The sequence below is a fragment of the Vitis riparia genome, chromosome 1 (genome assembly GCF_004353265.1).
Source record: "Vitis riparia cultivar Riparia Gloire de Montpellier isolate 1030 chromosome 1, EGFV_Vit.rip_1.0, whole genome shotgun sequence".
Taxonomy (NCBI): domain Eukaryota; kingdom Viridiplantae; phylum Streptophyta; class Magnoliopsida; order Vitales; family Vitaceae; genus Vitis; species Vitis riparia.
In genome coordinates this window covers 2,213,046-2,237,370 of record NC_048431.1, presented here as the reverse complement: position 1 = coordinate 2,237,370, position 24,325 = coordinate 2,213,046, and the positions used below count along the sequence as shown (strand labels likewise).

The 24,325-nt window shown below is 30.2% G+C and overlaps 3 protein-coding genes across 3 annotated transcripts; all 3 read left to right on the top strand.

Annotated features, from left to right (window-relative positions):
• The first annotated feature begins 5,234 nt into the window (after positions 1-5,234).
• On the top strand, positions 5,235-5,932 carry LOC117924532 (RING-H2 finger protein ATL47-like). Its single transcript, XM_034843173.1, has one exon. It carries the CDS (start codon positions 5,264-5,266, stop codon positions 5,780-5,782), a length of 519 nt encoding a protein of 172 aa, XP_034699064.1. The 5' UTR covers positions 5,235-5,263; the 3' UTR covers positions 5,783-5,932.
• Positions 5,933-7,314: 1,382 nt separating this feature from the next.
• LOC117925724 (RING-H2 finger protein ATL5-like) lies at positions 7,315-7,999 on the top strand. Its single transcript, XM_034844816.1, has one exon. It carries the CDS (start codon positions 7,324-7,326, stop codon positions 7,729-7,731), a length of 408 nt encoding a protein of 135 aa, XP_034700707.1. The 5' UTR covers positions 7,315-7,323; the 3' UTR covers positions 7,732-7,999.
• A 15,644-nt stretch (positions 8,000-23,643) lies between these two features.
• On the top strand, positions 23,644-24,325 carry LOC117924484 (E3 ubiquitin-protein ligase RNF181-like). The gene has a single exon (XM_034843106.1). The coding sequence runs from the start codon at positions 23,685-23,687 to the stop codon at positions 24,207-24,209; it is 525 nt and encodes a 174-aa protein (XP_034698997.1). The 5' UTR covers positions 23,644-23,684; the 3' UTR covers positions 24,210-24,325.

The window sequence follows — 24,325 nt, the reverse complement described above, 5'->3', positions numbered from 1 at the left end:
ATTCCATATATAGTAGTTCATGTTAATTAAACTAATTAAATAATTTAGCTAAGTTAATTTTTTAAATCTAAATATAATCTATGAAAAATTTACTAAATTAAAAATTAATCATAATTGGATATGAAACTAAATCATGATAATCATAAAAATTGAATATATTTAATATATTCCATATATAGTAGTTCATGTTAATTAAACTAATTAAATAATTTAACTAAGTTAATTTTTTAAATCTAGATCTAATTCTATGATAAATTTACTAAATTAAAAACTAATCATAATTGCATATGAAAAAAAATCCCAATAATCATAAAAATGAACATATTTCATATTCAAAATATACTAGTTCATGTTAATTAAATTAATTAAATGTGAAACTAAATCACAAATAATTATCTAAAATAAACTTATCAATTTATAATTAAATGATCAAATTAACCTAAGTCAATTTAATAAAAATATACAAATTAATTACTATTGAATATAAAAATAACATTAAATCATACCTTAAGATTGAATAATTGAGCAACCTTGAGAAAGCAAATGAAGAATGAAAGCAAAAATGGGTGAAATTGATGGATAAATAGCTATTTATAGAAGCAATTTGGGCCAAAATAGCCGTTGGAACACCAATTTACCGTTGAAATTCAAATCTGGCCGTTGGATCACAAGCTGGGACAAATCTGGCCGTTAGATCACATTCAGAACGTTGGAATCGCATCTGGGCCCTTGGATCAACGCGGGAGTGATCTGGGCCGTTAGATCGCGCTGGAGAGAGGGGGAGAAAAATCGCCAAAAAGTCGGCGATTTATCGCCGATTTATCGGCGATTTTACCAAAATATCGCCGATTTATCGGTTTTCACCGATATATCGCCGATTTATCGGCGATTTTTTGCCGATTTTTCCCGAAAAATCGTCGGCCGATTTTTCTCCTCCAAATGCCGTGTCGCCGCCGTCCGATACACGATATATCGGCGATATTTCGCCGATATTTCGCGATATTTTCCTCCATGGTTATTAGGTTAAAGCTCATATCTTTTGTAATTGACAAATTTTATATATGTTTTAGAAGTTGTGCCCACCCTCTCCTCCCCAATTGGCTATTAACCTCAAATCGAGTGTTTGCCTCCCATGAAAAGTGCCATGATTGGTTATTAGGCTAAAACTCATATATTTTGTAATTGACAAATTTTATATATGTTTTAGAAGTTGCGCTCACCCTCTCCCCCCGCAATTGGCTATTAAAAGTTGCATCAATAGATGAGAGTGAACACTGAAAGTTGCAATTAATAGATGAGCGCGAACTTATGCTAACCATAGCAAAGGTTAAAGAAATTTACTCGATTTTAAAATAAAAATAACTCTAAATCATATTTTTAAAAGGAAAAAAATTAATCTTACCAAGGAAAAAGAAAAATAAAATGAGTTAAATTGAGTGCTTTAATTATGAGGGTAAATAATTGTTGCTAATTATTTTCTTAGCCTAAAATAAATAAAAAGGCAACACAAATAACTCAGAGTGATACTAATTAAAGACAAAAGAGTCAGATGACTCAAAACTTATAGTTTTCATAATTTATGTGGAAGTGTCATATCCTTAGTTGAAATTAAAAAAAAAAAAAAAAAAACTAACCATAGCAAAGGTTAAAGAAATTTACTCAATTTCAAAATAAAAATAACTCTAAATCATATTTTTAAAAGGAAAAAAATTAATCTTACCAAGGAAAAAAGAAAAATAAAATGAGTTAAATAAATGCCTATTGAGTGCTTTAATTATGAGGGTAAATAATTGTTGCTAATTATTTTCTTAGCCTAAAATAAATAAAAGGGCAACACAAATAACTAAGAGTGATACTAATTAAAGACAAAAGAGTGAGATGGCTCAAATAGTTTTCATAGTTTATGTTGAAGTGTCAAATCCTTAGTTGAAATTAAAAAGAAATAAAAAAAAATGAGTCTATTTGTGAAGCCTTTTGGAGACACCTCCTCATAGGTTAATTGGTTAGGCTTAGATAAGCCTAAGCACCTTATATTGAATTTAAAATTTAATATCAGACTCTCATCAAAATTGTTGGCTAGGCTCTCATGAGATAACGATTGCAAGTGCCCCATATCCAAAAATCCATTATGCCTAATATGGCTAGTTGACAGCTGAACAAATTTGAAAAGCTATGGTGTAGGTCTAGAGTGGAAAAGTCTTTTTCTAATATTATAAAAGTTATACTATCCATAAAAGAATAGGTCAAGGTCAATTGAAGCAAGTTTGACTTTTCTGCACAAACTAGCCCTAACACAACGCTAGGCTGCTACATGCTGCTACACTAATCTCAAGAGTATCCTACCATGGTCTGGGAGCATTGTCTTGTTTGTTTCTCAGGAAAATATTCAATGTTGCCATTTTCTAACATTCTTACCAGTAAAAGGAGAGATTAGATAACAAAGGATCGAGGTTCAACAATGGTTGTAAAAAACTTCAATATATAATTGACTTAAATTCCCCCATTCAAAAGCCTTAGAAAGAAATATTCAAACACACAACTAGCGTGACATTTGAAAAGTATAAAGCAGTGCACCTTGACATAATTAAAACCAGTTTTCTCTGGAAACAAACATCATAATCAAAATCACGTGTTCCGATAAATTGAAAATATATTCAACCATGCATGTGGATTAGAATAAAAATATATATGATTGATGGCAGCCTTTTGAAGAGGTAGAAAGATCATATATATTTTAATGAACTCTAATATGGGAGTTTCTAGAAAACCTTCAATATTCTCAAAAGGCTGTTGTAACCAGCGAAAAATAAATTCACTTTAAATCTTGAATTTTACTGCAAATATCAAACCTCACGATTTCCCATTTTTGACTGATCTGAATTGAGAATGATCCTTGTCCTGGGTAAGTGTAGAAAAAATCCAAAATTAACAAAACAAAAATTGAAAAAAAAATGACAGAAAATATGCGTTAATAGGATTAGACCTGGATTTTTTGGAACAAAAAGGAAAAGGGGTGTTTGGCAGGAAAGAAAATAAGTCCAACTTGATGAGCAGATGTGTAAGCCCCAAAACAACTTGATAAGGATGTAGAAAATACTTCCAACAAAAGCAACTTATTTTCCAACCTCATTTTGTTTACTCTAAGCCAGAAAATATCAAATTTTTGGTCACTATCCAAACATCTACATCTGTTTGGCCTTGCACATTTTCCCTATAACATATTTTGCTTAATTAGTACATACTTATTCCACATGACCAGTCAAATGATCGTAATTAATTTGCATGCGTACAACAGTCATTTGAAGCAATTAAACGTCAACAAATGTTTAAACAATGGGTTTAATATCAAGAAGTAGTTCGGCTTAATTAAGCAGATGGCATGACTAGTATGCTGCAGGTCCTAAATCAAATCACCGGTATGGTAAAAACCCGAACATAGAGCAGATGGATGTATCTATGTTCTATATTGAGAGTTCATAGGTTGATGACCTTGACTCCAGTCCATATGAAATTAAAGAAGCTTGCAGGATTCATGTATCTCCATTCTATATTGAGAGTTCATGAGTTGATGTCCTTGACCCTATCCCATATATATGTCTACTCATGGAGGCTTGTGTCCACTTAAAATTCTATTAGCTCATAAATGTCAATGGGAAAATACTTCTTGTGGGACACCATAAAATTCGCCATAATTCAAGGGTGATCGATTGAATATAGTAGAAGAGTGATCGACACTAAAAAGCAAATGACAAAGACCCATGAGGTTTATACTGGTTAATGCCATGGGCAAAATCTTGAATTTTACTGCAAATATCAAACCTCACGATTTCCCATTTTTTACTAATCTGAATTGAGAATGATCCTTACCCTGGGTAGGTATAGAAAAAATCCAAAATTAACAAAAAAAAAATGGAAAAGAAAATGACAGAAAATATGCGCTAATAGGACTAGACCTGGATTTTTTGGAACAAAAAGGAAAAGGGGTGTTTGGCAGGAAAGAAAATAGGTCCAACTTGATAAGCATGTACAAAAATACTTCCAACAAAAGCATCTTATTTTCCAACCTCATTTTGTTTACTCTAAGCCAGAAAATATCAAATTTTTGGTCACTATCCAAACCTAGGAAAATATTTGGGCATTGGAATCAAATTTCTTTAGGTCACTATTGGAGAGGGTTAGATTTTCTAAGCTTCTAACTTTTTGCTTACAAAAGTTAGGCATTTATCAATTTTTGTTACGTCACTTGTTGGAAAGGGTTAGATCTTCTAAGCTTCTAACTTTTTTTTCTTACAAAAATCAGGCATTTGTCAAATTTTCTTAGGTCACTTGTTGGAGAGGGTTAGATTTTCTAGGCTTCTAACTTTTTTCTTACAAAATCAAGCATTTAAAAACACTTTTAAAAATCTAGACAGTGAGTTTTGAACAACTAGTTGATACTTATAATCTATTTTTTCATTTTTTGTTATTAGAGTCCGTTGGCTAATAATTTTAAAAAATATTTCTAATTTTTTTAACACTTAAAATTTTTAATTTTTAAATATTAAAAATATTAAAAACGCTTCCTAAAATTACTGTCAAATATACTCTTAAAACCTATTTAATAATGATTCTAAAAAGTGTTTTTAATATTTTTAATACTTAAAATTATAAATATTAAAAATATTTTCCATATTCTCTGTCATCTTAATATCTTACCAAAAAAGGGAAAAAAATTACCATAAGAACACTGTTTTGTTCTAAACGCTTTGACGAAAATGACTCCCAAGTGTGCTCTTATTTATTGAATCTGTATCTATTTTGGAAACCTAATCCTAACTTCATGGAAAACTAATGCAAAGCTTGTCTTATGTGCCTACCTCCCTTCCTGAGAAGTCCCGTGTATCTTCCCGGGAGTGAAAGGGAAAGTTGAAGAATTCCTCCAGAGACTCTGGTACCTTGGATGAATGATGATCCTTGCCCGAGAAAGAGAACGTTGGAAATCAAATGACCATATTATTGATTTCTAAATGTGAGAATTTTCCATTGGTTGTGGTCTCTGTCAACATAAGTCATAGCGTGGGCCCTAGCTGTTTAGCAAAACCTTGAAAAGTAAAAGCTGTTGAACACGTTTTTCATTGTGTATATTTATACAGACATATTTGTTTATGTACTGTTGTTTCGAAAATTTAATACGTATACGGCTGCCAATAAAAGCTATTTATATCTGTGGTTTTGTGCAGAGCTCTATCCTCAAAAGTTGGTTTTCTTCGTGAAATCACAAAACATGAACTTTCTACTAACAAGTTCACCTCTTTTTCTCTTCCCCATTCTGATGCTATGCACCTTCATCTTCATCCGCCATGAGCTCTTTCCCAAGTTCATTCCTCAATCCATCATGTCCAATTATATAACTCCAACTGCTTCCCATTTGGCTTGGGCATGGGATTTCTTGCTTCACTACTCCCTCTTTCCTAATTCGCACAAAATTAATGTGCATGAAAATTTTGACCAGGGACTAAACATAGGGCTCTATGAGCCTGAGGAGGGGTCGAATGAGGTGGTAGAGTGTGCGGTGTGTCTATGCAAGATTGAAGAAGGAGAAGAGATAAGAGAGTTGAGGTGTGGTCATATGTTTCACAGAGATTGCCTGGACAGATGGCTTGGACATAGAAATGGAACATGTCCCTTGTGTCGAAGTTGTACTGCTCCTTCAAGAATGGTGAATGAGGTGGGAGAGGAAGTGATAGTGGTCAAGTTTTCTTCATCCAGTCCTGGCAATCGCAGTATGTGGTGGCTGCGCTAAATTGATCATTGTCATCAATCAGAGCCTTCTAAGTACTCCTATTCAATGTATATTCTAAAATTATGTAGTTTGATGCTGTTTCTTCTCAGCCAAGCATTGAAACCAGTCTACTTTTACGTAAATTTAACAATTGCTTTCATAGATTTCTCATTTTTGTGGCTTTAATTTCCTGAATTGGTTGTTGATTGATTCCAGCTTCCGACTAACTCACTGATATCCTCTTCATCTGGAATAATATTCTGGCCGAAAATTGGGTATATTTCAATACCAACTATTGCATTGATGGCACATGTGTATCAGCACAGGCCACATAGTACATTCCTGACTGCTAAAGAAAATATGAGTCTGTAAATAGCCTAGTACTATTCATGCAGATCGTCTTTTGTGGGTCCATTTGGGATTTGTGGCACTAGCCTTGTCACCTACAGATGTTTGAATCGATACTTATCTACCTTAATGGCAAATCCAGATTAAATTTGGATCTCTGCCTTTTCTCTTCACCGGACCATAATTCTGAATGTGTCAAGATCATATTTGAAAAACAATCATAGGATTGTTTGGAAGCCATTTCTGGATACAATTTTGCCATCTTTGGAACACAAAAAAATACATTTGACGGAGAAAATCATCATTTTTGGAAACAATTTTGCCATCTTTGGAACAGAAAAAAATACATTTGACGAAGAAAATCATTCTTTGTGAGATTAATTTTTAAAACAAATATGACACGTTTTCAGTTGCCTTTTTGTATACTATTCTAAACATCAATATAGATCAGATCGAGAACATATTGTCAACTCTTGCATCGGATACCTTCATGAACCACGAGTTGAGAAAGCTGTTTTTTATATTTAAATTTTCATATAAAATTTTGTTCCAATGAACAATTTAAGCTGGTCAAGAACTGTTTCCAAAAACAGTTTTTTCTTAAATCCGGTTTTGGAAAATATTGCCAATCTGACCTCATGTCTTCAATATTCTGCATTTTTTTCTTCTATTATAATGACATTTGCGAGGCTGCTAAATATGTAGCTGCAATCCAATTTTCTTTGTCACCATCACGCGCATTGATTGTGAGAGTTCCTTGTCTGTTCTGACTATTCAACGCATTCTACTGTTCTTTTTTTTTCCTTATAATTTTCAAAGTTGATTGCCATTACGTACAATATTTTATACTGTTTTTGCAGTAAAAGTGTGACTAAATTGCACAGGAATTTCACGGCCGCAGCCTGTTTTTTCAAAAAAGAGGGCAAGCTTTTACGTTTCCATGAAGAATAGTCACCTAAAACAAGTTTAATTAAGTTAAATATAGACGTATAAAAAAATGACAATTCAAAAAGTTGGTGGAATATGAGGTGATCAATGAAATCAGTTCTATTTAACAAATAGTTTTTTGGTATGAAAGGAGATGTAGGGCTGTGCAATTTCCTCGTAGTTTCAAAAGACAAGCTTTGAATGGTCCCTTGTTACTTATCTCAGCCTTCCCGCTCTACTTTTCTTCTCGCTTTCTGCATCTTCCTGAGGTAATTCCCAGATTGATCATGGTGAATTACATAGTTTTACCCATTACCCATTTGAAATGGGCATGGAGTTTCTTGTTCCACCGCTTCTCCTTTGCAAGTTACACACTTGGCATGCTGGAAAATGGTGAGGAAGAACTCAGGATAGGCCACTATAAGGTTAAATTAGGCTCTGAGGAATCAGAAGAAGAATGTGCTGTCTGTCTATGCAAGATTGAAGAAGGAGAGGAGATAAGATACTTGAGATGCGATCATCTGTTTCACAAAGTTTGCTTAGATAGATGGGTTCAGTATAAGCGATCAACCTGTCCGCTGTGTCGTGATTCTCTAGCTCCATGTAGAGCTGTTGCTGAGCTGGGTCAAGAGGTGCTTGTGTTTAGGTTTTGCTCTTTCAGCTCCGGTGACCGGAATAGTTGGTGGCTGCGCTAAGCCATGGCCATATGCATGTAGTACCCCAACGGTAAAGAGTTGGTGAGAACAGCAAATTATATTTGGTGCTTCAATGTGCCTGTCTGTGGGCAGTTTCTAGCCCTCAACTTGAACTATTTTAGTAATATTCTGTAGAAATATGGTTGTAAGCTAGTTGAAAGTTTAATTTGTAGCCGGAGACACAGCCGCTCATATTCATACAGCAAAGCTAAATTAGAATTATACATGTCACCTGATCGTTCCAGTGTTGAATGTACCCATTAGTACAAGAAGCTCTCCATTTGAAGTTCTTAATTAACATGACTTAATCAATGAATTAAATTATAATGTCAAAGTCATATTTGATTGTTGAATGTGGCCTCTGGTTTTAAAGTCACCATGTATATATTCAATCCATGTCTGGACTTGGTCATAACTGATCTTTATTTATAAGATAATTCACAAATAATGATTTTTATGTTAATTTTAATTTTTTTATTTTAAATTTATTCATCGCATTATTTTTTATTTTCTAATATATTTACTATTTTAATTTTATTTTATTTTTATATTTTTTGTTTTAAAATATTAAAATGATAATAAAAATTTTAAAAACTCTAGAAACACCTAAGGAGGATAAATAGAGAACCTTTTTTCAATTTAACCAAAAGTGTTGTATAAATTTTTTATTAGATTGAAACTTAATAATTAGGATAAGAATTTCAATCATGTATGAATTCAATGATTCATGAAAAAAAAAAAAAAAAATCACCCATAAAGCATCTCTAATATTTTATCGTTGTAAAACCACAAGGTTAGAAATAGTAAATCCAAATTTCACTAAATTTAAGGAATATGTACAAAAATTTACGTGGGATTGCTATTCTTAATAATTAGAGTAAAAATTCCCATCAAATGTATATATTCAATCCATAGATTTTTCGGAGTATTAAGCCTCCTTAAAGGGGGGGTTGCTTTACTTTTTTATTGCAAATAATTATCTCTTATTCTTATAATAAAATTTAGGGTTCATAAAAGTACAAATACCAAGCAATTTTTCAAGAGAATAGAGAATCCAAGTGTCGAGATCGTTGAATATAAAAATGGAATAGGATGAATGTTGTTTTCAACCTTCTAATCAACAGACGCGTCAGACCCACCCACCAAGTAGGCCAATTAGTCTGGCCGAATACCGAAAAGAATGGTGCTAGTAAGTGGTCCTGACTTAAATTTTATCATAAATTTAAGAATATTAGTTGAATTCGAGTATAAGCCTGATGTGGAATAGCAATTTTTAATTTCTGCCTTCAGAGCAGAAGAATTAGATAACAATTACCAAGAGCCTATTTAATAGTAATTTTGAGAAATGTTTTTAATATTTTTAACACTTAAAAATTTTTATCATTCAAATGTTAAAAATATTATAAATATTTTTAAAAATTACTGTCAAACACTCTCTTAATGTAATTTGATTTTATGTTTAATAATTTTATTTTAAAATTTTAATTTATAAATAAAGTTTGTTTCCAATGTTATGACTTGAGGAAAATATAAGGTCATGTTTGGTTGTTGTTTTTTAAAACTGTTTTAGAAAACATTTTTTTATAACAGTTTTTAAGAACATTTTTTTATGTTTTCAGAAAAAAAAAAAAAAAAAAAATTGTATTTGAGAACTGAATTCTGGAAAATATGTTTGTTTTAAAAAAAATATGTTTTATTGAGTTAATAAAAAAAGTTTTTTAGAATAAATAAAACAAAAAATATATTTGAAATTTATTTTTTTAATTAATAAAGCGTTTTCTTTCATTTACTTGATATTATAAATATATAAATAATTTTCATATGCACAATTCATTTAAATTAAAAAAATATATATTTTATTTTAAAATTTTTACACCAGTTATAATTTTCTTAAACAAATTATGACTTTGTCATCATATGTAAGTATATTAATTTCAATAATTTAAGGAAGAAAAAAATATTTTTGGGTGAGGGTGTGGTGGTTGGGTGGAGCTCACCTTTGTGAAAATACAAAAAACAGTTAAGAAAACACAAAAAGAAAGAAGAAAAAATATGAAAAATAATATATATTCTTTTAACAATGAAAACATTTTTTTATTGTTCTTAAAAAAATGGTTTTTGAGAATACAAAAAATAAAAACACATCCCCTTCCCTAAATAAGTTTTTTGTGTTTTTTATTTTCAAGAACAGAAACGGTTTTTGGAAACAAGAACCAAATAGGTCTTAAGAGTTTATTTAATAATTGTTTTCGATAATAGTTTTCTGTTCTCCGAAACAAAAACTAAGAAAATATGTTTGCCAATCAAAAATCCTTTTTTATTTTATTTTATTCTTAAGAATAAAAAATAGAATGTTTTCATATAACATCTTTTAATTATTTTTTTTTATTATTTTCATTTATTTTCTTGTTTTAAAAAATAATTATTAAAATATATAGAATGATTTAAAAATAAAAATTTAGATATAAAATTTATTTTTAAAACATATTTTAAAATATTAAAAATCAAATTTAAAATATTTTAGATTTTTAAACAAACTTTTGTTATATATATATATATAATAAAAAAAGAATAGTTTTTAAAAAATTATTTTTCAAAACTATTTTTAAAAATAGTTATCAAGCCAGTCTTAAGTCATCTCATCTCTCCATATTTTTAATTATTTCAAGCTTTTTATTCAATAAGCATTAAAATCCTTAGGTATCACTCAATTTAGTTGGAAGAGCATGTGATATCCGTACAAATTTAATTCAATCATGGTACCATTTTGGTATGTGGTGGAAGATTTCTCTATTTTTCGCCATGAAATGAGTTGTTTTGTATTTTGCTTCGCTTAAAGGCATTTTTTATTTTCCAACCAAACTCCCACCGTGTTGGCTTCAACCTCCTTTTGAGAATCCGTGCAACCCCAGCATTGCAATGTGTCTAACATTGGAAGTCACCGTCTCTTGACAATTTGAGGTTTCTGGCCAATGTGTCACATCTCTACTAGGGCCCATGACTCGTGGCATTTGGTTTAGTATATTGCTTCACTTTGAGCAATAGAAATCATTTGTCTTGAAGGGGAATTCATTTCGTCCACTTTTTGGGATTTTTCTCGGTAATTTAAAAAAGTTATGCTTAAATTACTGTAGTAGAAAAAGTTATTACAAATATACGGTAGTTTTTGCCACATAGGAAAGAGGATTTGCCACTTAGGAGAGAGGAGAGAGGAGAGAGGAGAGAGTTTCAGCCGATAATTTTTTTTTTAAACCAAAATCATCTTTTCAAATTTTCAAAGGGAAATCGTCTTTTCAAAAGACGAGTTCCATGAAAAAAAAAATTAGTATTTAAAAAAATTCCCCATTTATAAGGGAACTCGTCTCTTGAAGAGACGAGTTCCTTGAAAAAAAATATATATATTTTTTTTTAAAAATCCCAAATTATTATTTAAAAAAAAAACAACAATTCCTCGAAGGAACTCGTCTCTTCAAGAGACGAGTTCCCATGGGAAAAAATATATATATATATTTAAAAAATATTTTAAAAAAAATTCCCAAATTAAAAAAAAAAAAAAAAAAAAACACACACACACACACACAAAATACCACAAGGGAACTCGTCTCTTCAAGAGACGAGTTCCCATGGGAAATTTTTTTTTTTTATATAAAAAAGTTCTCAAATAAAAAAAAAAAAAAAAAAAACAATTCTTCAAGGAAACTCGTCTCTTGAAGAGACGAGTTCCCATGGGAAAATTTTTAAAAAAAATTTTTTTTTTTTATAAAAAAATTCCCAAATTAAAAAAAAAAAAAAAACAATTCCACAAGGGAACTCGTCTCTTGATTTTTTTTTAAAAATACCCAAATTAAAAATAAATAAAAAATAAAAAAAACAATTCTTCAAGGGAACTCGTATCTTCAAGAGACGAGTTCCCATGGGAAAAAAAAAAAATTTTAATGAAGAGACGCAACCACACAATTCAATTGAAGAGACGAGTTCCCAAATTAGTAAATTTTATTTTATTTTTATATTTTGGGATTTTTTTTTTTAATGAAGAGACGATTTCCCTTTTGCAATATTTTTTTTTTATTTTGGGATTTTTTTTAAAATATATTAAAAATATTACCTTTTTTTAAACAGACTATTTCCCCTTTGGAATTTTTTATTTTTATTTTATAATTTGGGATTTTTTTTATGGGAACTCATCTCTTTAAGAGACGAGTTCCCTCCCTTGAGGAATTGTTTTTTTTTTTTTTAAATAATAATTTGGGAATTTTTTTTTTAAAAAAAATATATATATATATATATATATTGGGAACTTTTTTAAAAAAAAAAAAAAGACGAGTTCCCTTGAGGAATTGTTTTTTTTTTTTTCCTTTTTAATTTGGGAACTTTTTTAAAAAAATATATATATTTTTTTTCCATGGGAACTCGTCTATTGAAGAGACGAGTTCCCTTGCGGAATTGTTTTTTTTTTTTTTTTTTTAAATTTAGGAATTTTTTTAAAAAAAAATATTTAAAAAAAAAGAAATTTTCCCATGGGGAACTCGTCTCTTGAAGAGACGAGTTCCCCTTATGGAATTTTTTTTTTTTTTTTTTTTAATTTGGGAATTTTTTTTTTTAAATATTTAAAAAAAAAAAATTTCCCATGGGAAACTCGTCTCTTGAAGAGACGAGTTCCCCTTGTGGAATTGGGCTTTTTTTTTTTTTTTTTTTTTTTAGGAATTTAAAAAAAAATATTAAAAAAAAAAAAAATTCCCATGGGGAACTCGTCTCTTGAAGAGACGAGTTCCCCTTGTGGAAAATTTTATTTTATTATTATTATTTTTTTTAATTTGGAAATTTAAAAAATAAATAAATAAATAAATAAATAATTTCCCATGGGAAACTCGTCTCTTGAAGAGACGAGTTCCCCTTGTGGAATTGTGTTTTTTTTTTTTTTTAATTTAGGAATTTAAAAAAAAAAAAAATTTCCCATGGGAAACTCGTCTCTTCAAGAGACGAGTTTCCTTGTGGAATTGTTTTTTTTTTTTTTTAATTTGGGAATTTTTTAAAAAAAATTATTTTAAAAAAAAAAATTTTTTCCCATGGGAAACTCGTCTCTTGAATTTCCCTTGTGGAAGTTTTTTTTTTTTTTATTTTAAAAGGAATTTTTTTTTAAATATATACCTTGAGGAATTTTTTTTTTATATATATATTTTTTTTCATGGAACTCGTCTCTTCAAGAAACGAGTTTCCTTGTAAATGGGGAATTTTTTTAAATACTATTTTTTTTTTTCATGGAACTCGTCTTTTGAAAAGACGATTTCCCTTTGTTTAAAAAAAAATTTATCCGCTGAACCTCTTTCCTCTCTCCTCTCTCCTAAGTGGTAAATCCTCTTTCCTAGGTGGCAAAAACTACCGTATATTTGTAATAACTTCTTCTACTACAGTAATTTAAGCATAACTTTTTTAAATTACCGTACTATTGAGAAAAATCCCCACTTTTTGTCACTCCAATCCTTTAACATCAACTAAAAAGCTTGACCATGCCCATGATTGAGCCCCAACCCTATCTTAAACAGTGGCATTGCACTCTCTCTGTCGCCCACCCGAGCATCCCTATTTGTTATGGAGTGCATCAAACATTCAATAATTTCTTAATAAAAAATATATAAATAAAAACACTATAATGAAGCACAATCCTCATGAGTTAAGTCAAGTGAGAGATCAACCTCCGATATCCCCGAACGAAATAGATTTAACTTCACAATCCAACACTTAATTAATATTATATTTAAATTTGAATAAAGTTTAATATTAAGTATGTTTGTTTTTATTAATAGCTTAATCAAGTCTATTTATTTTTACATATTAAAATTTGTATGTATATGTTTTTATCTTATTTAATTATATATAATTAAAATAAAAATTTTTAAATTAATTTTGTAGGGATTTTTAGTCCTTGCTTTATGTTTAGCTTAATTTTTATTCTATTACTGAAAATTTTTGTTGCAAGCTTCATATTCACTAATGTTTGATGATGGTACAATTAGTGTACGTTTAGTAACAATTTTAAAAAATGTTTTTCTTTTTTTTTTTAATATTTGAAAGATACAAAATTTTAAGTATAAAATTTTTTAAAATATTTTCTAAAATTACTACCAAATACACTCTTAATTCATTTTAGAAAGTATTTAAATTTCCGTTAGTTCAATAGCTAACCTCGACAAAATTGTCTTCCACTAAATAAGAAAATAATAGACCCAAAAACTTTAGACAAGCCTGCCTGTGAAAGAATATTAAAATAGATATATAAAAAGATTGAAACATATATGTAAAGAAATTTCTTTCACTCTCCATGTAAGCAAAGAAAATGATGGCCATTTGATCACAAGTCATTCTTTATCCGCCATTAAATTTATTTTGAGGGCAAGTACCCATCACCCTTTAATCAAAATTTGACAATAAGTAAGAAATCGTAAAAGATTAATATTCTTTTATAAAGAATATAGTGGAAAATATCGCAACCAAAATTTATTTTATATACTCATATAAAAATAATTACAAAATAAGAATTCTTTAAAACTAATTCAAGTTTCATGCACTTACGATAATCAAAAATAGTACTTATTTTATTAAAAGATTATATATAATTGATCAAAGGTAGTACCTTTGACTAAAAAAATGAATGAAATGTTAATTATTTTTAGATAGCTCTTGAAATTTATATTTTATAAATTTAAATTCCTATTTTATATGAATATATGAAAATACATTTTTCCTATTACATTTGTCATACTGCTTTCTAATTAATCATATTCAAAAAGATTGAGGCAAGGAAATTGATGCATGTTTGGAAAATTGTTTCTTATTCTTTAAAACAAAAAAGGTATATGGATTTCTAATTTATAAAACGTATTTCACAAACTTTTGGAAGAAAACAGTTTTTTTTTTACATTTATTTTAGAACAAATTCACAACAGTTACTAATTTGTTATCCCTTCATAAACTAATGCTATATTTGGTTTCCGAAAAATACTAAAAAAATATTAAGAAAAATTATTTTATCATATGTGATTCCAACATAGAAAATATAAAAGAAAATCATATATAATTAAAATTAATTAAAATTTTATGTATTTTTAAATTATTTATTCTTTCCATAAAAAAGGAAAATAATTAAAATGAGTTTGGAGTATCATATAAAAATAATTAATTTAATTTTAAATTTATTTTTATTTTTCTTCACTTTCTTTTCTTTCTACTTTTTCTTTTTATTTTATTTTTCTCACATGTTCTCTCATCATTTTCGAGAACCAAACATAACAAAAAAATTATTGGAGTTTTTTCAAATAATGAATTTGTAAAGAATTAAGTAAAATTAATCAATATTAAAAAGAAACTCAAACAAATAATCAACAAGTCTAACATAAAGATGAATGACATTGGCGAATACAAATTAGCTAAAAAATAGGAAGGAATGGGGCCACTTCGGGATGGGTCAACCTCATCCCAACCCTACCCTATTTATTCAAAATAATTCTTATCCTCATCCCGTTTAATTTTTCTTTTTAATTTTCTTTTAAAAATTACTTTTAAATTTTTTTAATTATATTAAAACAAATATATTTTATAAAAAATTAAATTATTATATTTTATAATTTATTTTATTAAAAAATATTTTATTATTATCGATATATTAAAAATAGTAAAATAAAAATTAATTTTATTTTATTTTAAAATTTAATTTTATATATAATCGAGGTGTGAGACGGAGTAGGATAAGACAATACCCAAACCCGTCCCTTTAAAGCCAGGATGGGACAGGTACTAAAAAAAATACACCCCATTACTATCCAGAAACAAGAGCATGTGAAAATATAAATATAGGGAACTTGTCACGTGTTTGGTGGGTCAAAGCATCTTTTTGTTTTTTTGTTTTTTTTTTTGCATTAAAAACGTGGCAAAGGACTGTGAAAATTTCCTCCCACGTGAAAAATCCACATGTCTTAGAAAAGTCAAAGCCGATGTTATTTGCATCCATTCACGTTCATACATTTTTTTTTTGTTATTTACTATAAATTTCTCAATCCTTTTGGGCACGTGATTAATAAAATTTTATTCTTCAATCCAAGATTTTAATCCTTTTAATAATTAATCCATCTAGATTGTGTTTGCTTCTTAAAATATTTGAGGGAAAATATTAATAAAAGAAAATAAAAAAAAAATAAAATAAAATTAAAAATAGATTTAAAATCAATAAATTATTTCTTATATTATTTTAAATCTATTTTAATTATTTTAATTCTTTTATATAAAAATTTAATAATTTGAAAATAGATGTATTTTTAATTAATTTTAATTTTATATATATATATATATATATATATATATATTAGAATTTTATTATGAGACAATTAAATAGGAAAAAAAATTATTTTTCTCTAACATATTTTTTCTTTTTTTAACATTTTTTGAGAAGCAACCTTAATATAAAAAATACAGTTAATGTATACCTTAATTTTTTATAGCCCAGTCTTCTTATCCTTCGGAGTCCCCGCAATTATACAAGGGTCCACGGGTCGAATAATTGAGCAAGCAACCTTCACCAATCACCACAAAAATCACCGTCATTGCTTGACATTTTCCATGCTCCTATCTCTATATAAACTGTTGGCACAACCCTCTGGTCTTCAAATCCTCAATATTTTCCAAGAGGAAAAGAAAAGATACCCCATATCTCAGCCTTTCCTTCTTCGCTTCTTTCATTCTGTATTTCCATTTTCCATGCCGTACTTCCCAAAGTCTTTCCAGGGTCGATCGTGTCAAGCTACATGGTTCTACCCACGACCCATTTGAGTCGGGCGTGGAATTTGTTGATTCACCACTTCTCCTCTGCAGCTTACACACTTGATCACATGCCAGGAAATGACGATGAACAACCCACCATAAGCCAGTATAAGGTCAAGTTAGGCTGCGAGGAGGGAGAAGAATGTGCTGTGTGTCTATGCAAGATTGAAGCAGGAGAGGAGATCAGAGAATTGAGATGTGACCATCTCTTTCACAGAGTTTGCTTGGACAGATGGCTTCAATATAAGCGCGCAACCTGTCCACTGTGCCGTGGCTCTCTTGCACCGCGTAGAGCAGTCGGACAGCTTGGTGAACAAACTCTAGTGTTTAGGTTTTGTTCTTTCAGTTCCAGTGACCGGTGTAATTGGTGGCTACGGTAAGTCATAGCCACATACAACCAGTTCATTTCATAGAATGAATCCCCAAGTTCATCTGTGGGTAGTCTTATATATATAAGAGCTAATTCACCAAGGCATGCACAGGCAACATTGGCACCTTTCCTTTATTAATTAATAGTCAGCTGTTCACTGGTTTTCAACTTGATTTCTATAAATGATACATAAAACCTCCAAATTCTTCATGATCATCTGTCAAATGTATAAAAACCCATTTCAGTAATCAAACTGCTAACAAAATGGAGATGTAGTTATATTCCTTAGACCGAAAATTCAGATCAAGTTTAGGAAAGAATTGTTGAAGTACTGCAATTCCACTTCCAGCTACATATGATTTGATAAGAAGTTTGGTCATGTCTTCTTGATTTTATTGGTAAAAGGCGAATCAATTAGGCCCATTTTTGCCAAATAATTGATCAACTTAGTTAGAAGAGGCATGCCCACTCATTTAGCAAACCTTAGAACAAGAGCAACCAGATGCGTGATTTCATTGTTCAACGAAGAATTTAGTGCGTAGTTAGTGATCAAGAACCCTATCATTGCTGAAATATGAATCAAATGTTAGACTTACTGAAATTTTGTGCATGTAATCCTGATTTATTATTGATAAGGGTTGAAATGTTTATGCTGCGTGATCCTTGTTTCTAGGTCGTTTAGATAACAAAATGAACTTCATTCAGAAAGAAATACCAAGTAGTTGGACTAAAACTTGATTTTGGGAAAAGAGAGTAGAGGGGGTGTTTGGTAGAAAGAAAACAGGCCAACCCATATAGAGAGGCAGGCGCATTGGGGCTTTGGTAGAAAAGATTGAAAAAAAAAAGGCCCAGCTATTATTGCCACGAAGTCTGAGCATGTACTACAGTAATTAAAACTATCTTTACTGCATTGGGCCAGCCGTGCCCCTGTGCCTAGCTTTTCCGCACCCCACTTTTCTAATGGTAATCGGTGTATTCCTTAACACAATTATTCCTTTTAAAGCAAAGCATATTCTTTGTTAATCAATCACACATACCAACAGAAATAAATAAATAAAATCGAGAAATTTTTAATATGGTTCGATGATCAATATGATCCTTATATTCATGAAGTGTATCGACATTCATGAATCTACTAGTGAAATGAAAGATAAAGATTATAATGGTAAAGCTTCTCCTTATTTTTTCAATTGTGGTCATACTTCAATTTTTCTCTTCAAAATGAATCCCTAAATGATAAGAGAATTAAAAATATGATTTGAACAAATTTGTTATTTAATAAATAAATAAAATTATTAAATAGAAGTTCAACCCCGTAGATGGGTAGCACAACAAGACTAATTTATATTTCACAATCCAACGAACTTTGCCATGGCCATGCTATAAGTTAATGTAAAGCTGTCTATCTTAGTAATGTAAAAATTGGACTCCAAATTCAGCTTAAACAATCAGAAAGACGGAGGGACATGGAAGGGAAAGAATGCCAACATCCAGCACTAAGAGACTTGTTGAACCTGAGTCCCACTTTTATTGCAGCCCAGGTTAATGAAAGTTCGGCAGATTTATTCACCAGATTCGAACATTTTTTAAACCAAAGGCTCCTCGTAAAACAACAAAAAGTCCTCTTACCATGCATCCTCATCTTCATCTGCCATAAGCTCTTTCGCAGGTTCACCCCTCACTCCATTATGTCCAACTGTATAATTCCAATCGCTGCCCATTTGACATGGGCATGGGGCTTCTTGCTTCACCAACCACTCGCTCTTTCCAAATTCTCACAAAATTAATGTGCAAGAAAATGGAGATCAGGTGGCTAAGCATAAGGCCCTACAAACCGGAGCCGGTCGAAGGAGGCCAGGTGGTAGAGTATTCAGTGTGCCTATGCAAGATTGAAGAAGAAGAGATAAGAGAGTTGAGGTGTGATAATATGTTTCACAAAGATTGCCTATAGACATGGGTTGGACATAGAAATGGCGCATGTCCCTTCGCAGTTTGTCTTGCTCCTCCAAGAACGGTGAACGAAGTGGGAGAGGAATCGATAGCTTTCAAGTATTGTGCATTCAGTTCCAGGGATTGCACAATGTGGTGGCTGCATTAAATTAATTGCCCATGATTAGAAACAATGCAAAATTAATTGCACAATGTGGTAATATATTTGTGCTGCATTCTTTTTACTCTTCTAGAAATCTTCAACCATGACACGAGTATCACTTGTTATGTTAATGAAAGCATCACTGCAAATATTTTCAATCCTTGAGTTATATATATTTCTCTTTTATGATCAATTAATATACTTTACCACGTAAAGAGCATATATCAAATTTTATGGAAGGTTTGGAATTTCCTAAATAACAATGTAACAAAAGCTAACAAATAAGATAATAGCAAGTAAAGAACAGTAAGCTCAAATATATTCCATCCTAGGTAATAGACGTAAATCACTCGTCGTATCCAAGGTATGTAAAAAAGATTTAGAAAATGAAGAGTTTGAAAGTATAGTAAAAGATAATATGAACATAAATAAGTATACAAAAACTTAGATAAAAAAGCAAGTTTATTATAACAAATACTAATTACATGATCTAATTTTGAATAAACTATATTATTTTCAAAGAAGAAAGTTTGGTGACAAAAATTCCTTCACTACTACAAAAATTGAAATTAATGACGTTTTATTTTATGACGCTTTCTAAAAGCGTCATTATTGAGGGTATACAATGACGTTTATAAGAAGTGTCATAGTTGTATTATTTATCTTGATACTTATTATAATTGTCATTATTTGATGTCATCTTTTTCCTTATAACTGTGTATATAATGACGCTTATAAGAAGCATCATAGTTTTATTATTTACCTTGATACTTATTATAAGCATCATTATTTGATGGGTATGTAATGACGCTCCTGATAAGTGTCATAGTTGTATTGACTTTTAAAATTTTTGTTTTTAAGTTAACTTATACAAATTTTGATATTAGAATTTTATTCTATAAATTAATTATGGTAAATTGACATTAATATTAATGACATAAAGTTGCTACATTAAGGTTTTTTAAAAAAAATTGGATATAAATAAAATAAAATCCTAATAAATTATTTTTTTATTATTTGATATAATTTTTTTTATAGTTTGTATCAATACAATCTATTTTCATAAACTATTTTTCATTTTTATTAAATTAGAAATTATCTTATATTTCATTTAAAAATAATTTGTTAATTTATTTGAGGACCACAAAAAAATGGCCTATTTTGAGCACTTGTTCGGGCCTTGGGCCACATTTATTGGGTTTAACCCTTTTATTTGAGAAGGTTTTATAGTTAATGAATATAAATTTGAAAATATTTAACTAAAATGAAATAAATTAATATTTAAATTAATTTAATGATGATTAGACTCACAATAAAACTAAATGCAATAAAAATATTTATAAAAATTTTCTAATATTTATGGGAATTAAGCTCATTCTATTAAATTAGTTTTTTTTTTAAATATCAATATTCAAATTAAACCAACATCAACTTAAAATATCAAATAATTAAACAATATAAATTCATTATGAGTTCAATATATAAAAATTATTATTGAAAGATGAAATAAAGAATACTATTTTTAATTTATTGAAAAAGGACATGCATGGTATTTTAGAATTTATTATAAAGTCTCCATTGAAAACCCTAACTTTTGGAAGACAAGAAAGAAGGGAGAGAGCCACCGTTTTTAGTGAGAAAGAAGAGAAGAGAGAAAAACGCAAGTTATTCTTATCATGCCCAGATTTCATCAAAGGTCCAATCCCACTTCGTCTGTGGTCCGATTGAGCTGAAATTTGGAGGAGAGTTTCGTGACTCATTTATCTTCAATCTGAACGGTGAAGATTGGATTTGGAGTTTCAGAAAGTCATTAGAAAGAAAGAGGAGAAGAGAGAAAAACGCAGGTTTTTCTCATCATGCCCATATTTCATCAAATGTCCGATCCTGCTTCGTCTGTGGTCCGATCGAGTTGAAATTTGAAGGAGAGGTTCATAAGTCATTAATCTTAAATTTGAACGGTGAAGATCGGATTTAGAGTTTTGTAAAGTCATCTTTCAGCCAAAAACAGAACCTTTATTTTGGTGGGCTTTTTTCAGCCAAAGATGGCGCTTCCTGAAAGTGTCATTGTTGCCTAAGACATACAATGACAGAGGCTAAGAGGACGCTTTAGAGAAGCGTCATCTGTTACCTTTCTTGACGCTTAAAAAACGTCATTGTTTCCCATTTTTCATGTAGTGCTTTCAAACATGAAAATAAAACCCTAGTCTCTAATAGAAAGTATCCAACATAAAGAGACTTATGAATGATTATTAATTTCAATGGTCTCAAATCAGTCTCGTTAATTTATGAATTAATATGTTATTTAGGTTATTTATTGCCTGCCAAGTTTTGCCCCCCAATCACATTTCAGATCTGAATTAAATTGAACAATCAAACTTATTAATGAGAGCTCGTCATAATTAAGTTTTCTATTAATTCCAGTTAGCTCTCTGCTAAAATCAGGAGAAAATTGTTGAACATATCCACCTGAAATCACTCTACATGTACTGTTCTTTTTTCAGTTTTTTCTTAGTTAAAATAAATTATAGGTGTCAAATAAAAAACCCAAACTCTTCTACAACCTCTCAACCCCACTCACCCAAAACTTAACCCTCTTCTTCAACATGGCTGTTACGAAGGAGAAGACTAGAAAAGGAAGAAAATGGAGGAAAGAAAAGGAAAGAAAAGAAAATATGAATCGAAGAAGGGGGTAGAGTTAGGATAAGGTGAAAAAGTTGAAAAAGATGATAGTTTTGAGATTTCACACCCTTGATTTATTTACAAAGAAAGAAAAAAGAGTAGATTTGGGGAGTGTTTGGTCCGCCGTTGTGTTTAATAATTCTCGAATCAAAATCATGATTTAAGGCAATAAAAAATAACTAAAAAATATAATAAAACTTAAAATTCGTTTGATAATAATTTTATAAAACACTTTTAACCTAAAAAAATATTTTTTTAAAAAATTAAATATTTAGTAAATTTTAAAAAAAAAAATTAAATTTTTTTTAAATCATGATATTAAAAAATTACTTATGATGTTTTCTAGAAAAATACTAGATAAGTAATTATCTTAAAAATGCTTTTATTAAAAACACACGCTCTTATACACAATGTTTGACATATATATATAAAAGCTAAATCATGGTAAAAAAAAAATCAAAATTATAAAGTTAATAGCTTCTAATTTTTTAAAAAATAAATATTTTTATTTTATTCACATTTCAATAAATAATTTACATGCAATAATAAGGAGAAATAAAATAAATTTTTCATTATCATTTTATATGTCAACATTTCAGACATGCTCCCAATATTTCCGGATTTGAAAGCCCTAATTTCCTTCTCCCTCATGTGCATAATTATTCCATCTCATAAAAATTATTTATTAATACGCATGTAGGGTTCCTTCATTGAAATTTAAAAGAAAATGCAGTATTAACCCTAAATTTAAGCTAAGAGGCACTACAAGAATAATAACCCCACCTGTTGAGAGTTTTGTCTAACACTTGATTCAATCTCTATCATCTTTCACATACACATATGACTCAAGATCAGGTGATTATATGTTCCAATGAATTTGTGACCCACCTTCACATTTATTGGAATGTGGGCCAATATTTAAGTCCAAGAAGGCTGCAATGCTCAACTACCTTCTGAAAGAGTTTTAACTAGGTTATGAATTTTGAAATAGGTCCAGCTACCTACCTTCACTCCATTGCTATAGATATATATATATATATATATATATATATATATATATATATATATATATATATTTACAATCGATCAATAATTCATCTATGTGTCTTGTTTAGAGATAGTCAAGAAATAATTCATCTCCAAAGAGATTTTCAACGAGTAAAACGAGTTAAACACTTTCTTGTCGTACGTAATTATAGACCTTTTTTGTGGTGGAGAGGAAACTAGGCTTAGTATCTAAAATACATGGTCAGTATTGCTTTGCATGGCCGGCTGATTTTTGTTCCATACAGTATTGGTTTTGTCGGTTTGACAAAACATTTTGCCCCACATGAACAGTTAGACAATTGGGAGACTCAAACTCAATTCTTCATGGTATGCTTCACGACCAAATTAAAAGAAAAGGCAGCCCCCATATTAGAAATATTGATGTTCCTTTGGAAGGTTTAGCCGTTTGAGTCTTAAAAGATTGATCCAATTAATTAGTTAATTTCTATAGACATACAGAAATCCTAAAATGGGTTTCATTGAAAAATCTTGAATTTTTGGAATTCATTTTCTCATCCTCTAATCCATCCATTAATTTTTTATCCAACTTCAATTAATCCAATCAAATCCTTCTGCTCACCTGTTAAATTTCTTGATACATACCCTTCTTCAATCTTTATTGCCCAACCAAAGACCGTACAGTTAATGCGTTACACAACTGTTGGAAGCCAAAGACTCTAGAGAGTAAAAAGAAAATTTAAAATAAAATAAATAAAATTAGGAAAAATGAGAAGAAAGAAACTTTCCCTCTAAAAGTAACCTTATTAAGAAGAAGAAATAATTGGCGGCTTCAACGTGTCGTAATCCGAAAAACAACTGAACTTTACATACGTAGGTAAGTAGAGCAAAAGCTTCTATATATATTAAGAAGCTGCATATGAATATAGATACGTGTGGCTTTGGGTGCAAAGATCTATACTCAAAAAGCTGGCTTTCTTGCTGAAATCAGCGACCATGGGCATTGTTTCAACAACCCCATCTTTTCCTCTCTTTCCCATTCTCATGTGGTCATGCTTCTTCATCTTCATCTGCCATAAGCTCTTTCCCAAGATCACCCCTCGCTCCATCTTGTTCAATTACATAATTCCAACCGCTGCCCATTTGTCACGGGCATGGGATTTCTTGCTTCACTACTCTCTCTTTCCTAATTCTCATCACAATATGAATGTGCTGGAAAATGGTGACCAGGGGCTAAGCCTAGGGCTCTACAAACCCAATCCGGGGTCGAAGGAGGTAGTAGAGTGTGCAGTGTGCCTATGCACGATAGGAGAAGGAGAAGAGATAAGAGAGTTGAGGTGTGGTCATATGTTTCACAGAGATTGCCTGGACAGATGGGTTGGACATAGAAATGGCACATGTCCCTTGTGTCGCGGTTGCCTTGCTCCTCCAAGAATGGTGAATGAGGTGGGAGAGGAAGTAATAGTGTTCAGGTATTGTTCATTCAGTTCCAGTACTCGGTCTATGTGGTGGCTGCGCTGAATTCGTCGCCCATGACAAGAAACAACGCAAGATTTTTAAAGTCTATTTTATTTTATCACTTTTATGTAAGATATACTTATCCTATGCATTATAAGGGATAAGTTATCCATATATTA